This window comes from Lethenteron reissneri, chromosome 2 (genome assembly GCF_015708825.2).
Source record: "Lethenteron reissneri isolate LAM-NWPU_2019-01 chromosome 2, ASM1570882v1, whole genome shotgun sequence".
In the NCBI taxonomy this organism is placed as follows: domain Eukaryota; kingdom Metazoa; phylum Chordata; class Hyperoartia; order Petromyzontiformes; family Petromyzontidae; genus Lethenteron; species Lethenteron reissneri.
In genome coordinates, this window is record NC_083780.1 from 8,040,626 (window position 1) to 8,056,075 (window position 15,450).

The 15,450-nt window shown below is 48.5% G+C and overlaps 1 protein-coding gene across 2 annotated transcripts in view; it reads left to right on the top strand.

Moving 5' to 3' along the window:
* LOC133342745 (insulin-like growth factor I) overlaps positions 1–13,748 on the top strand; it is a 45,089-nt gene extending 31,341 nt beyond the window's left edge. For both annotated transcript variants that reach the window (XM_061552104.1, XM_061552106.1), the window contains exons 2-4: positions 3,134–3,260; positions 8,684–8,847; positions 10,901–13,748. In XM_061552104.1, coding sequence (XP_061408088.1) covers positions 3,134–3,260; positions 8,684–8,847; positions 10,901–11,086 — 477 coding nt within the window. In that variant the 3' untranslated portion in view covers positions 11,087–13,748. The remainder of the gene's footprint in view (positions 1–3,133; positions 3,261–8,683; positions 8,848–10,900) is intronic.
* Positions 13,749–15,450: the final 1,702 nt, after the last annotated feature.

Below are 15,450 nucleotides of genomic sequence, written 5' to 3' on the forward strand. Positions count from 1 at the left end.
GAAATCGCGTGACGTCATTTATGGACGGCCCCAAAGAGAATGCGCCTGCTTTGACTGCTTCTAGCAAACACACGCGGACCGGGCCAGACGCGCGGAAGAGTGGGGCTGTGAACCCGAGGAGAAACTCGGCTGATTAGGAAGGTGCACGCACACCGGCAGTGTTCTTCACTCACTCGCAGAGAGAAAGAGAGACGGGGGTGGGGTGTGGGGAGGAGGGCACACTGGCACCGATAAGACATCATCAGTGTGGGTGAGGTTGCCGCTACGTATTTGAAAGCGTTGGGGGCTTGACAGCAGCACAATGATGGGGTGGGTAGGTGGGGGGAGGTGTTTTTCAATCTTTGTGTATTGTTGGGGTGGCCGCACGTTAGAGGCCCTCACTAAAGGCCACCAGTTGGGCTACCAGTGGTACGGCGAGGCCTTGCGATGGAGAACGCTGCTCTACGTGCTGCTGCTGCTGCTGCTAACTTGCAACTATATTCTTAGGTTTTTTCGGTAAAGTCACGTAGGTAAAAAAATAAAATTAATGAAAGTAAAATAAAAAATAAAATAAAAATCACGACGTTTCGGAGGCAACACAAGCTTCCGTCTTCAGGTGGAACCGTCACAGCACGATAGCTGTATCAAGTGAGATAAATTCCAAGAACACAGTATTTGTATATATACTGATTGAGGGTGGGAGGAGCCAAGGTAGGCCCTGAATATATTTTTTGTGAGTTTCGGTGCAGCTGAAACAAGCTGTTAGGAATGGGCATTTGTTGTGTAAACTAGGTGCAAATGATGTAAAGGTATTTTACGTTTATTAATTTTTATTTTTTACCTACGTGACTTTACCGAAAAAAACCTAAGAATATGAATCCTTGCAGTCACGAAAGCTTCAAATCTAGAATTAACTTGCAACTGTTTGTGAAGCGCATCTTCCTCCACGTGTTAATATTACACACGTCTATTCATTTCCTTCTTCTGCGTTCTCGACCCCCGCGCGTGTTTAGTTTTGTTGGGGTGGGTGCGGGTTGGGGGGAGGTGTTTTTCAATCTTCGTGTATTGTCTGGGTGGCCGCACGTTAGAGGCCCTCACTAAATGCCACGTGGGCCGCCAGCGGCCCACGTGGCCTTGCGACGAAGAACGCTGCCAGAGAGCATCATGGGAGGGGGCCCCGATCCCAAGGGTCGGCATCGCGCCTTTTCGCTGTCTAGGAATCACCTTTTGATGTGATAATTGGGTTTTTACCCTTTTATCTGGCAACAAAACTGACACCTTTTTTTTACAAGGAGTCATGTTTGCATTGACCACAATACCTGCGGTCGTAATGCAAACAAAAAACATAACTCTGATAATGTATGCACTGTCCTTGAAGTTGATTGGTCCACACTTCAAGGACAGAGCATACATTATCAGAGTTATGTTTTTGTTTGCATTACATTACGACTGTAGGTATTGTGGTCTATGCAAACATGACTCGTAAAAAAGGTGTCAGTTTTGTTCTCAGATAAAAGGTTAAAAAAAAATATCATATTTTTATTTTTTCTACTGCCAAATGAGGTTCCTATGGTATAAACCTTTTGATGTCTTCTTCGAATTCAAGTTTTCATTTGTTTCCAGTGAATGTGCGTGGCGCCTTTTAGGTTCAAATCTGCCACCCGAATCGCCACTACACCGTTAAACGTGCACGTGAAGAATTGCAGTTTAAATAGCAAGCAAACAAATACCAAAGCAACACTTTTGTGTTTGAACAAAAAAGGCAGCAGGTATTGTTTAAAGTTGTTGATCCGTTCCAAGGCATACGGTGTGGTAGCCGAGTGTATTAAGAAAAATAATAAAAGTGTTTTAACCTTTCTGGCAATGAAACAGGTGTACCCCCCCAAACCCCTCTATTAAGGAGGCGTTATGATGTTCAAACACCAAATAGATACATTTTGCAAAGAACCGAGTACTGCATTAACCACACACAGTACTCGCGGTGAACGTGCAAACAAACATGCCTCTGGCAATACACGCATTCTCTTAGGTTTTTTCTGTAAAGTCATGTAGGTGAATTTTTTTTTATTACTAAAAGTAATAATAGAAATAAAATAAAATAATACATTATTTTATTTCTATTATTACTTTGAGTACATTTTTATTTTATTAATAATAAATGATTTTATTTCTATTATTGTAGAAATTTATTTATTTTAATAATAATAAATTATTTTATTTCTATTATTACTTTTAGTAATTTTAAATTTTATTTTTTTCACCGACGTGACTTGACCGAAAAAAACCTAAAAGTATGAATCCTTGCAGTCACGAAAGCTTCAAATCTAGAATTAATACACTCATTGTCTTTTCAAAGACAAACAATCCTCTGACAATACACGCATTTGCTGAAGAAGGAAATATATTCTTTCCTGCTTATATATATTCTTTCCTGCTTCAGAGGCTCTCACCTGATGACGATTGCTTGTGTTGCGATGGAAACGTCATGATTTTGTGATTATTTTTTATTATTTTTATTATTTTTCTATCTACGTGGCATTACCAAAAGACCCAAAGAATATGAATTGCTGCAGTCACGAAAGCTTTAAGTCAAGATTTAATACACTCATTGTCTTTTCGAAGACAAGCATGCCTCTGACAATATGCGTATTATTTAGATTTAAAGCTTTCGTGACTGTAGTGATTCATATTCTTGGTTCTTTCGGTAAAAGTCACGTAGAAGGGAAAAAACAATAAAATAATAAAAAGAAAACAATAAAATTTCAAATTTTCTTGCTGTGGGTTTCACACCTGATGATGATATCTTGTGTTACAATCGAAACTTCGTGATAATTTTATTGTTTTATTTGTATTATTTAATAGTTTTTTTCCCTTCTACGTGACTTTACCAAAATAACCAAGAATATAATATGCGTGTTGTCAAAGACAATATGCGTATTTTCTTTTCAAAGTATTTTTTTGGAAAAGACAAACATCGCTCCGACAATACACGCATTGACTTTTCACGCCTCGTCTCCTCGGCGCCCGTCTTTACCCCACGAGTCCCAAGTTCTGGTTGTAGTAGTCCCCCACCCCAACTCCCCCCCACCCCAACTCCCCCCACCGACTAACCTCCCCTTACCCATCGCCGATGGTCTCTCCGTGCCGCTCGCAGGCTCTGCTGTGGCTCGCGCTGGCGCTGTGCGCGCTGTGGAGTGAACGCTGCTCGGCCGAGACGCTCTGCGGCTCCGAGCTGGTGGACACGCTGCAGTTTGTGTGCGGCCCGGATGGATTCTACGTGGGTACGTGGCGTGGCACACGACAACGATGACGACGACACACAAAGACAAACATAATGAATTAAAGAAAATAATTCGTTGCACAGTGTAACGATGCAGGTTATTTTCTAGCGGGTTTTGCGAGCTCCTCTTCTGTAGTTGACGGCCAACACGGCGTAGAATTTGCGCTGTCTCGCCAGAGACCTTCCCTGGCTATTAATTCTAGATTTGAAGCTTTCGTGACTGCAAGGATTCATAGTTCTGGCTTGATGCAGCAAATCTGGCTGTGACGGTCCCACCTGATGACGGAGACTTGTGTTGCCTCCGAAACGTCGTGGTCTTATTGTTTTATTTTTATTAATTTTAATTTCATTTTTTACCTACGTGACTTTACCGAAAGAACTAAGAGTATACCTTCCCTGGCCCCACCCAACGTCTGACTGAGCAATTCTGCTGAATTGACCTGAATTAGAGGTCCAGGTGTAACCGGTGTGAATGGGCAGAAATTAACGTCATGTTCAATTTCAGGATCTTAACAGGATGCTAATGCTCATCAAGCGCCCACACTCACAAATACGCAAACACACAACATGCACAGATAAAGATCCCCCGTATAGCCTTAGCAGACAGTAGGGACAAGTGCTGTTAGCGAGCAGCACCTACAGTGAGAGAAAAAGTATTTGATCCTCTGCTGATTTTGTAAGTTTTAATGAGGGAAAATACTTATTTTCCTCATTAAAATGCAAATCAATTTATACAATTTTTGACATGCGTTTTTCTGGATTTTTGTTGTTGTTATTCTGTCTCTCACTGTTCAAATAAACCTACCATTAAAATTATAGGCTGATCATTTCTTTGTCAGTGGGCAAACGTACAACATCAGCAATCAGCAGGGGATCAAATACTTTTTTCCCTCACTGTATTAAGAACGACACGGCACACGAAGGAGTGGGTGGCCAGCACCACGCCCGGCCGCCTTTGTCTCCCCAGTGGCGATGTTTACACACCGCGCCAGGTACTCCTTTGAGGAAAAGACACGTACGCACAGACACGCACGGTTACGCACTGTCCTGAAAGGCCTATCCGTCACTTTTTTAAAAAAAAATTCTGGTGAGCGTACACCCGTGTTTACCTAGCCGGGTCACCAGTGGATTTGAGAGGTGAGTCGGGGAGGTGGGGGGAAGTGGGGGTGTGTGGGTGGGTGGGTGGGGGGGCTTGCTGGTGTATCTATGAGGGGGTTTGTCGGGTCAAGAGGAGAAGGCGGAGGCTGCGGTGATGAGAGAGGGGGGGGAGTAAGGGGCCAAGGGTGGAAGTTGCCACGGGGCATGAGAGGCGGTCAGTAAACAGGGCTTCTTTTGGGCAACAGCTCACACACTACTGGCTGACTCGGCAAATCTCAATATCTCACTTTATCTAGTGCACAAACCTTTTTTTTGTTTGTTTGTTTTCTGATAAAAAAAAAATGTTTCGTGGGTTTATCTCTTTTTTTTTGCTTCTCTCTCTCCATTTTTTTTTACTTATGCGTTTATTCGTGTTTTTTTTATTCATATTAAGTAATCTATTGTTGATACAACAAAAGTTCGTTGCGTGATCATGTTCGTTCATTATCAACGGGCTGTAACATGACCCGCGTCTGTGCCAAGTGGCCACAAAACCATTTGTTTTCATTCTCCGGACAATGAACGTGGTTTTAGAGTGTTCTGCTCCTTTTGGAATGTTGACTATAATTTTTTTCGTGTGTGTGTGTTGTGGTCTGCAATCGCTATTTTTATCAATGCGAAAAACGAACAAAAATGCACGCGCACGGCCCCGATGGTCGATCCACTGCTGGATGATGGCCTCCACATTCTCTACTCGTTTACATTTCAGAGTTTATTTTGTTGAACTGGAGCAGTGGGACGGGGGGTCACCAAAATGACAAAAAAATCTCAGCAAATAAGATAGAAAATGCAGCAACGCAGCAAATAAAAAATCAGCGCAAAAAGAACCGTGGCACATGAAAGCATGGAAGATATTGCACACACTCAAATCAATGTTCTTAACCGCCCAAGAACTCTACAGTGTGGCATATTATAGTCATAATTATTTACATTTGTAGTCGATGTGGTGGGCTCTTGACAAAATAAAATTATGACAGTGGTTAGAGTCCAGCAAGTGTGATCAATCAATTGCGTCTAATTTGTATTTCAGAGCTGCCTCAATGAGAGACGGTGTCTCTGTTTCAGTGAAGGATTACTGATGTGCCGTTATTATCTTTAACAATTTTGGGTGCCACCACGGTGGCTAGGAGATGTTAACTACCTCGCCCGGTTCCCAGGAGTTCGTGGGTTTGATCCCGATACTGATGCCTGCTGTATATTTGGAGTTTGAATGTCTCTCTCCCCGTGGTGGTGTAGATTTTTCTCCGGGTCCTCCGGTTTTTGCTATAAATCTCCACGTGATGGACTATCATTTGCGGCCAGGTCGCTTCTAAAAAAAAAGAGCCATTTATCTCAGTGCGCCTTACCTGGTAAAATAAAAATAAAAGTTTTTGACAACCCAGTAAAACGTGGAGAGCTTGTGCCAAGGTTGTCCCAAGGTTCATCCAGTGGTTCCAACCGCGTGGCAATGTTTGGCCCAACATTTCCATGTTTACTGGGGAAAAGTGTGCTCGCATGACCCGCCGTGACCCACACAGCAAGTATCGGGGTGGGGGGGGGGTGTCATCCAGCAGTGAATTCATAAAACGGGCTGTGAACAGACGGGTACAGCAGTGGGAGGGAGGGAGGGTCGGTGGTGGTGTGGGTGGTTAGTGCCAGGCATGACGGTGAGCCGTCTCTTTCGCTGACCATGCACAAAAAAAAGATTTGGCTACGCTGGGGCTCTGTGGAGGATGATGAGGAGGATGATGAGGTGAACGGGAGGGGGGACGAACAAAACGCAGGGGGTTTCGGGCCGCGCGGCTGGGTTAAATCAATATTACGACAACGAAAGGACAAACAGAGTAGACTTCAGTGCATCGGCGCATACGCGACGGGTCTATGTGGTTATTCATTAAGCCCTCGGGCGCAACGTCACGTGCACACAGGACCAGGAGTGCCACGTGTGTCCGTGCCCGCGTGCGAATGCCGTCCGCCCGCCTGCCCCCCCAGTGTTCTTCACTCATTGTCAGGGGGGGTGGGGGGTGGGGGGGGGTGCCACTATTGCCGACGATAAGACACCATCAGTGTGAGTGAGGGGCCGACACACACTCAGTGTCGTATATAGTGTGGTGTATATTGTAGTGCGTAGTGTAGTGTATAGTGTAGTGTGTAGTGTAGTGTGTAGTGTAGTGTATAGTGTAGTGTATAGTGCACAGTGTAGTGTGTAGTGTAGTGTGTAGTGTGCAGCGTAGTGCACAGTGTAGTGTGTAGCATAGTGTAGTGTGTAGTGTAGTGTATAGTGTAGTGTATAGTGTAGTGTATAGTGTAGTGTGTAGTGTGGAGCATAGTGTAGTGTGTAGTGTATAGTGTAGTGTATAGTGTAGTGTGTAGCGTAGTGTATAGTGTAGTGTATAGTGTAGTGTATAGTAGTGTATAGTGTAGTGTATAGTGTAGTGTATAGTGTAGTGTGTAGCGTAGTGTATAGTGTAGTGTATAGTGTAGTGTGTAGCGTAGTGCACAGTGTAGTGTGTAGCGTAGTGTAGTGTGTAGCGTAGTGTATAGTGTAGTGTGTAGTGCAGTGTGTAGCGTAGTGTATAGTGTAGTGTGTAGCGTAGTGTAGTGTGTAGTGTAGTGTGTAGTGTAGTGTGTAGCGTAGTGTATAGTGTAGTGCATAGCGTAGTGCAGTGTTCTTCACTCATTTTCAGAGGAGAGGGTACCACTTTCGCCGATAACACATCATCAGTGTGAGGGCAGCCACACATTTGAAACCATTGTTGGGGGTTTGACAGCAGGCCGACGATGATGATGGGGGGGGGGGGGGGTGTTGTCACTCTTTGTGTCTTGTCGGGGTGGCCGCACATCAGGGCCCACACTAAAGGCCACCAGTTGGGCCACCAGTGGTACAGCGAGGCCTTGCCATGAAGAACGCTGCTCTACATGCTGCTGCTGCTGCTAACTTGCAACTATATTCTTAGGTTTTGTCGGTAAAGTCACGTAGGTAAAAGATTTAAATTAATAAACGTAAAATAAAAATAAAATAAAAATCACGACGTTTCAGAGGCAACACAAGCTTCCGCCTTCAGGTGGAACCGTCACAGCACGATAGCTGTATCAAGTGAGAGGAATTCCAAGAACACAGTATTTATATTTATACTGGTTGAGGGTGGGAGGAGCCAAAGTAGGCCCTGAATATTATTTTTGTGAGTTTCGGTGCGGCTGAAGCACGCTGTTAGGAATGGGCCTTTGTTGTGTCAACTAGGTGCGAATGATGTAAAGGTATTTTACTTTTATTAATTAAAATTTTTTACCTACGTGACTTTACCGAAAAAAACCTAAGAATATGAATCCTTGCAGTCACGAAAGCTTCAAATCTAGAATTAACTTGCAACTGTTTGTGAAGCGCATGTTCTTCCACGTGTTCATATTACACGCGTTTATTCATTTCCTTCTTCTGCGTTCTCGACCCCTTCCTCCCTCCGGCTCGCACGTGTTTAGTATTGTTGTCCTTACCCCCGTACCTCGGATTAGCACGGTTGGCTAGTGTACGGTGCGAAAGAAGTTCGGCATACAATACGAGAGGCTGCGCATGAAATCGGGCCGTGCTCCGTGAACGATCTCGTGCGTGTGTGTTCGTGCCTACCATCCATCCTGGGTTTAACCTGGGTGGATTTGTGTGAGGAGCTCACAATTACGTGAAAGATCTGGACACAGTCCCATCGGTGAGCTCCTCCGGCAGGCAAGGCTGCATTGGCTGGGTCATGTAGCCCGCATGCCCAGCCACCGCATGCCTAAACAGCTTTTGTTCGGCTGGATAGAGGGGGCTGAACGGGCGCGGGACGGGCTAGAGAAGAGATGGAGTGACGTGGTACGGGAGGATGTGGAGCTGAGTGGACTTGCCGATGACTGGTACCAGCGGTGTCAAGATCGGCCTCTGTGGAGGAGGCTCGTGAAGGACGCTACTGGGCAGTTGGAAGCAGTCGCCCTCCAGCAACAACGGAGGGCAGAGGAATGACGCTCACAACAACGAGTGGAGCGTCGGGGGGGATAAAACACAGCAAGTTGGCATATTGGGGGCCACAGGTGGTGCATCGGCCTGTCCACCTCAGTCAGTCAGTCGACCCGTGGCGCCTGGGTTCTGCTGCCCCGTGACCTCCTGCCAGCGGTTCGTTCGACACGTCACGCGGCCTCAACGCGCACAGGCGCCATGGTGATGTCACCGCCACTTAGCGGCGAATGGTCCGGTGGTTGTTGTTGTTGTTGTTGATTGTTGTCCGTGCGCACGGGGTGGGGGTGACACCATCTCTGTCTCTGTCTCTCTCGGTGCAGTGCGACCGAGCGGGCACCGGGGCGGGCTGGGCCGGCGCGCGGGCGGCATCGTGGAGGAGTGCTGCTTCCGCTCCTGCTCGCTGATGCAGCTGGAGCAATACTGCGCGCGGCCCACGCGCTCCGCCAAGCACGAGCGCGACGTGCACGCGCGAGCATCGCACGCGGTGAGGAACACGCACGCACAGGCAAAGATAAACATACCCCCCTTCCCCACCCGGATAGCCTTCACGTCTATTGGGGACAAGTGCTTGCTGGCGAGCGCCCCTGTGAAGGCCGGCAGCGAGGTGATCGGGTAGTTTGCGAGCTGATCTTCGGGAACCAACGAGGTCCTCCAACACGGCATAGAATCGTATCACCAAAACCTTCCCTGGCCCCACCCAACGTCTGATGCTCGCCCACGGCACCAGGGACTTGGCAATTGTGCTGAATTGACCTGAGAGGTGAGGTTCAGGTGTAACCGGTGTGAATGGGCAGAAATTAACGTCATGTTGAGTTTCAGGATCTTAGCAGGATGCTAATGCCCGTCAAGCGCCCACACTCACAAGTAAGCAAACAGACAAAGGTAAAGATCCCCCTGTATAGCCTTAACGGTCTGTTGGGGCAAGTGCTTGTTGGTGAGCACCTACGATTTGGCTACGTACGATGGGGAAGAAGCTCAACATGCGTACTAAGACGAACGAGATCGTCCGATGAGGCAGATATTCTGTGTGGAATGGGAAACTGAAGACTTGTCCGGCAAAAGGCGGGTGCTCACCTTTGCTCCGTCAGTCCCAGCTGCACGCAGACGAGTCATCGAATTTATTTCTTATCAATCTTGATTTGAAGCTGCTTTCGTGACTGCAGGAATCCACGCTCTTTGGTTCTTTCGGTAAAGTCACGTGGGGTAGAAAATTAATAGTTCACGACGTTTTGATCGCAACACAAGCGACCGTCTTCAGGTGAGAGAGAAAGACGTCGTGATCTAGATTTGAAGCTTTCGTGACTGCAAGGATTCATATTTTTAGGTTTTTTCGGTAAAGTCACGTAGGTAAAAAAAAAATAATAAAAGTAAAATAAAATAAAAATCACGACGTTTCGGAGGCAACACAAGCTTCCGTCTTCAGGTGGAACAGTCACAGCACGATAGCTGTATCAAGTGACAGCTGTATCAAGTGATACAGCTATCGTGCTGTGACGGTTCCACCTGAAGACGGAAGCTTGTGTTGCCTTCGAAACGTCGTGATTTTTATTTTATTTTTATTTTACTTTTATTAATTTTAATTTTTTACCCACCTGACTTTACCGAAAAAACCTAAGAAGACATCGTGATCTATTAATTTTCTATCTACGTGACTTTACCGAAAGAACCAAAGGGTTTTGTTTCTTATAATTTGACTTAAACAAGTCCACTGCAGCGCTAGAGGCCATATGACGGCCATCTTTGGCCACAGCTATTTGTTTCCTTACTTAAATTTGAAATGTGAAAATATTGTTTTCGTAGCATTGCCATCATCATCAAATGTTTCACGTTACCCGTCAAAAATTTTCAACCCAACATTAAAAAAATTAACCCGTAAAAACAAAGTTTTTCACTATAAATCCTGTATATGCGTGGCGGCTAGAGTCCTCTCGTCCTCTGGCTTGAGATGGCTGCCACCTATGGGTCAGATGATTGCCTGCCACCATTAAGCAATTGGTAATTAAATATAATATTTTTTCTCCTAAAAAGTGTAAAGTTACGGAAAAATGTTTCACGAAAATAAATTGTCACGCACAACGAGTCTGTGTGCAAAATGTCAGCTCGATTGGATCACGGGAAGTGGGTTAAAAAACGACCGAAAGATTTGCACGGTCGTAAGCGCGCAAGCAAGCAAGCAAGTGAGCTTAATATAAAGGATTTTAAAAAAAGTTTAAATTCCATTTTTCGGTGCGAGAATTGTCCATTCAGCAGTGTAAAGTAACATCGGGGTGAGTCAACGATCGGCAAGGTCTCGTGCGGTTGCGGGCAAAACGTGATTACTCCGCACCTCCTGCGGCCAGCGTGGAAGAGTAGACCAAAGTCCACCCCTCTGCGGCGGGTGGGCGCGGGGGGGGTTGCTCTCTAGAGCCGCCAGCGGTGAGCGTCGAGTGGGCCTCCACCGACTCAGATAAAAACAGCTCGCGGTTGAACTTGTGCGCCGCGCAGTTTTACGCCACCTGTGTTGTTACCGCGCGTAACGTCCGCGTGTCACCCGGCAGGACTTCCTGACGAGCCCTCTCACGGCGCACTACGTGTGGTCGCGGAAGGACTCTGCTGCGGCGCGCCTCGTTACTCCTCACCAGCAGCCGCAGCAGCATCGCGACGACTCCCAAGGAAAGCGTTCCGAGGGCGTAGCGGATGACGTTACGCACCGGCCACTCATGACTCTGCCCAGCACGCCGTAAACAAACAAAAAAAACACAAAATACGTTGAAGTAAAACAAAAAAAATGTTCCTTCGGGAAAACACAAAAAAACAACAACAACAAAAAAAACGTAAATAAGTAAATAAAAATAGCAGAAATCCTAAGAACGTCCTCCGCTGTTTTTCGGCCCACCGTGTGGGCAAGCGGCTTCCCGTGGAGTCGCGCGGAGAGGAGGTCGAGGGGGTGGGGGGCTGGGCTGGGCTGGGCTGGGAGGGGCTGGGCTGGCGGGCACGGGTGGCGGTGGCCGTGCCGCACGGAGGAGGCCGTCGGCTTCCCGACGTCGGAGAACGCCGATCGGCCACCGACGTCCGACCGATGTGTCTCCTTGAAAATGGACAATTTCGATTGGGGCGGGCGGAGCGTGACGAAGGAAGGAAGAATAAGGAGCAGGAGGAAGAGGAGGTTCGCGCTGGGAGATGGAACCACCCGGGTCGGATCGACAATACAATGAACTCCCTTGCTCCATTCGCCCTCTTCCGGCCTGCTCGCCTGCCTGTCTTCCTGCCTGCCTGCCTGCCGCGCGCGACCTGTTAGCGCCAGCCACAGCTGCTGCATCTTCTTCGTCAAGTTGGAGGAGGGAGGCGGGTGGAGGCGGCTGTGGGTGGGAGGTGGGGGGGGGGGGGGAAAACTTGAATTAGTTGGTTTTTTTGTTTTTTAATTATTATACGACTTATTTTATTTTTTAACAAAAAACAAAAAAACCAAAAAAAAAAACGAGGGAGAGATCATCGCCGACGCGAGACGCGATCCGCGTGCGTCAAATTGCGTTTCGCGTCGCGTTCGCGCGGTTTCCTGCGCGCGCGTGAGGCTGTGCCTTCGATGCTCGCCAACACGGCGGAGCGTTCTCGCTTACAAGCGGACGGCGAAAACAAAAACATAAGGAGGGATGGGGATGGGAAGAGCGAGCTTCGAATTGTTAAACAATTAGTATACAAATTTTAAACGAAACGAAATTGTCCGCAATAGAGGCTTTCGAGTTAGATCAGCGTATAAAAATAGAAATGCGTCGTTAAACCCGCCACCACCTGGCACAGCCAATTGGCAAGGTTCACGTTAACAACACGTGCCTATTAGTTCGGCATGTTTAGTTTCATGTGACGAACCTTACCAATTGGCTGTGCGTCGGGTGGCGACGCGTGTGTCTAACGAACGACGCATTTATTATTTCCCCCGATCCGACCCAAGTGTCCTCTGCTGCCGAACAACATTTTGGGTGGTCGCGTAAAGTCCCCGTCCACCACCGCGCGCTCGAACCGAAACGAAATTGGCGCCTCCGCGTTTCACGCTCGGCTCCCCGTGGCAGACGGACCACGTGCGCTTTGGAATCGACACCCCCCCCCAAATCCGTGCCTCTCGCTCGCTCGCCAGAGGTCGCAACCGGGTACCCGATACCCGTACCCTACCTGATACCCGGCTACCCGTACCCGACCGGGTACAGGTACCCATTTGCGACCCTGGTGCGGCCGGGTACGGGTAGGCCTTGAGTCACTGGTGAGCAACTGTTTGTCACTCATTTCCCAACGTCTTGTCTCTTCTCACAATTCAAGTTAGTTGAATCAACCCACCCGCACCTGCAACATGGCTTCATCCCAGAGGTCGCAATCAGGTACCCGATACCCGTACCCTACCCACACCGGGCCGGGTACGGGTAGGGTACGGGTACGGCCGGGTACAGATACGGGTACCCATTTGCAACCCTGGTGCCGCCGGGTACGGGTAAGGAATCAAAACCCGTTTGCGACCTCTGTCGTTCGCTCCCTTCTCCCCCCCCCCCACCCCCCTGGTTGCATGGACGTGCTGCCCATTCCGCTACTTTGATGCTGGCGAGCCATGCGGTTGAGGCCAAGCACGGTTTGTGTCGGGACTCTAAAAACGTTATTTGTAAGAGGCGGGGGGCGGGCGGAGGGTCGCTCTAGCGGAGTCAAGAAGCATCGCTAAGTGATGACATTCATTTAGCTCTCTCTCTCTCTCTGTGCTTTAAATCGTTTCGATAATTCGTATTCCGATTTATAGCCCGAGTGAGAGGAGCCCATTTGACGGCATCGTCTCTTTTGGCAAGCGAGAAAGACCGAAGCTTGCTATCACGTGTGCTTTCTAAGAGTGTGGCGATTTAAAACACATTATTATTATATCTATAAAGTACGAGCCTCGAGCGAGATGTGTTCGTGTTTAACGATTGAAGGAAGAGCGGCGATTTGGATTTTAACCAAGCGCGGGCTGGGGGGGGGGGAGTTAATGACCATTTCACCTGTTTTTCTAGTCGAGGTCGAGTCAAACTTAATTTTAGTTTTTTTTTAAAACTGCCACTTTAAATTTTATTATCGTGCAAATCGTTGTGCTCCTCAGCAATCGACGGTGAAGGGCGCCGTTAGTTCCAATTGTTTTGCTACTTGAAACTTGAAAAAAAAATATGACAAGGGCTGAGTACTGTTTCTATTTGTCTTATTTTTAGGGTTTTTTTCTTTTTTAGACGTATTGCTCACGACGAGTGTGGAGGAGGAGGAGGGGGGAGGCTACTTGGGTGCACTATGTTATTAAAAAAAATAAGACCCCAAAATATTCTGCAATGCACGCGCACACAACGTCTTATTTATTCTGCCGTTTGTCATGAGAATAAAGGGTATTTGTGTGAATCTTGACAACATGTGAAAGAATTGGAGTTCTTAAAGGGGATGATTTTTTTTAGGGATTTTTTTTTCAAAGGAATACCAAATGTGTGGAGCGTACCACCGCAGAGACGGCGCATTCCAGTCCCCTTGGTATTTTGCTCGTGCACACGTTTGCGTGTGTGTTCATGTACGTGTGTGTGTGTGCGCGTGTGTGTGTGGTGCGTGTACGTGTGTATGTGTGTGCGTGTGTGTGTGTGCATGTACGCGTGTGTGCGTGTACGCGTGTGTGTGTGTGCATGTACGCGTGTGTGCGTGTACGCGTGTGTGTGTGTGCGCGTGTGTGTGCGTGTACGCGTGTGTGTGCGTGTACGCGTGTGTGTGTGCGTGTGTGTGTACGCGTGTGTGCGTGTGCGCGTGTGTGTGCGTGTACGCGTGTGTGTGAGCAGTGCGTGTGTGTGTGTGCGTGTACGCGTGTGTGTGCGTGTACGAGTGTGTGTGTGTGCGTGTGTGTGAGCAGTGCGTGTGTCTGCACGCGTTGGGAGCGTTCGTGCAGTTGTGGGGGCCGTTGGCCCCCGGGGTCCCTCCCGCCAGCATCCCCTATTCCGTTTAAGTTACCCCACCTCCCTATTACTCGCTACGGTTTTGCCGGCATTCGAATGCGACGCCACCACGGTTACAGCCTCGCGCCGCGCTCCCACGCTGCGAGCATACGTGCGCACATCATCGTCAATCAAACGCCGTGCTCGCAGTATAGCCCTGTGCGGCACGTTACCAATGCGCATCCGTGTCCGACATGTAACGAACGTATGCACACACACACACGCCGCTCCGTGCACTCCAACTCCACACCAACTACGCAAGTTATGATCGCGCACCTGTATCACACACGGAGTGAACACACGCGACACCCACTCTTGCGCCGCTCTGCGCAGCGCTCGCCGTCTGCTGGCCGCTTGCGTTATGATCGCGCACCTGGGGTACGCCTATTACGCACGCCGCGAGCTTACGCACACACAGTACCACACGCGTTCCCACACGCAACCCGCGCGCTCAGCTCCGCGCAGCGCTCACTCACGTGGCGAACCACTGTGCACACAGCGCACCCACACGCTCACACTGCACGACAAGATCACGCGAGACCACGCTTCGCTATTAATGATTTATTATATGCCACCTGCGAATTGATGTTGAATCAGTGAGTCGACGAGGCTGGCCTATTCCACTAAACCTGTACCTATTCCCTATTTATCGGCTATGATTCTAATTCCCCTTCTTACTCACTGTTAAGTGTCCACGGCGGTCCGCTGATCCTTGTGTTAACCGCGTGCCTCGGTGCGTCGCACGGACGTCCGGGTCGGTGGCCCGAGCTGCGTCTGGTCGCCTGGCGCTGGAGTAAGAGAGCGATTTCCCCTCTGCGCTCCTCTATTTATCCTCCCTACCTCCCAAAGGGGATGCTGCGCTGAACAATGGGCTCGTGCACCCCAAGCCCGCGCACGGCAGTCCCCAGGCGCTGTTGATATGCTAATCAGTGTGCTGCGTGCAAGGCGTAAATCCTAATTACTCCCTTACCCTTCCTACCAATGGGGCTTGCGCGCTCAAGCGCAATTATCCCAACCCTCCATGACTATGCGCAACAGCCCCTGTGACCCCGCTATTCATGCTGTCCCGTGCCTCCCCTGCTTGCCCCGTCGACTCGTGGGGGTGTGTGTGGGGGGAAATGCGCCTCAACCGCGGT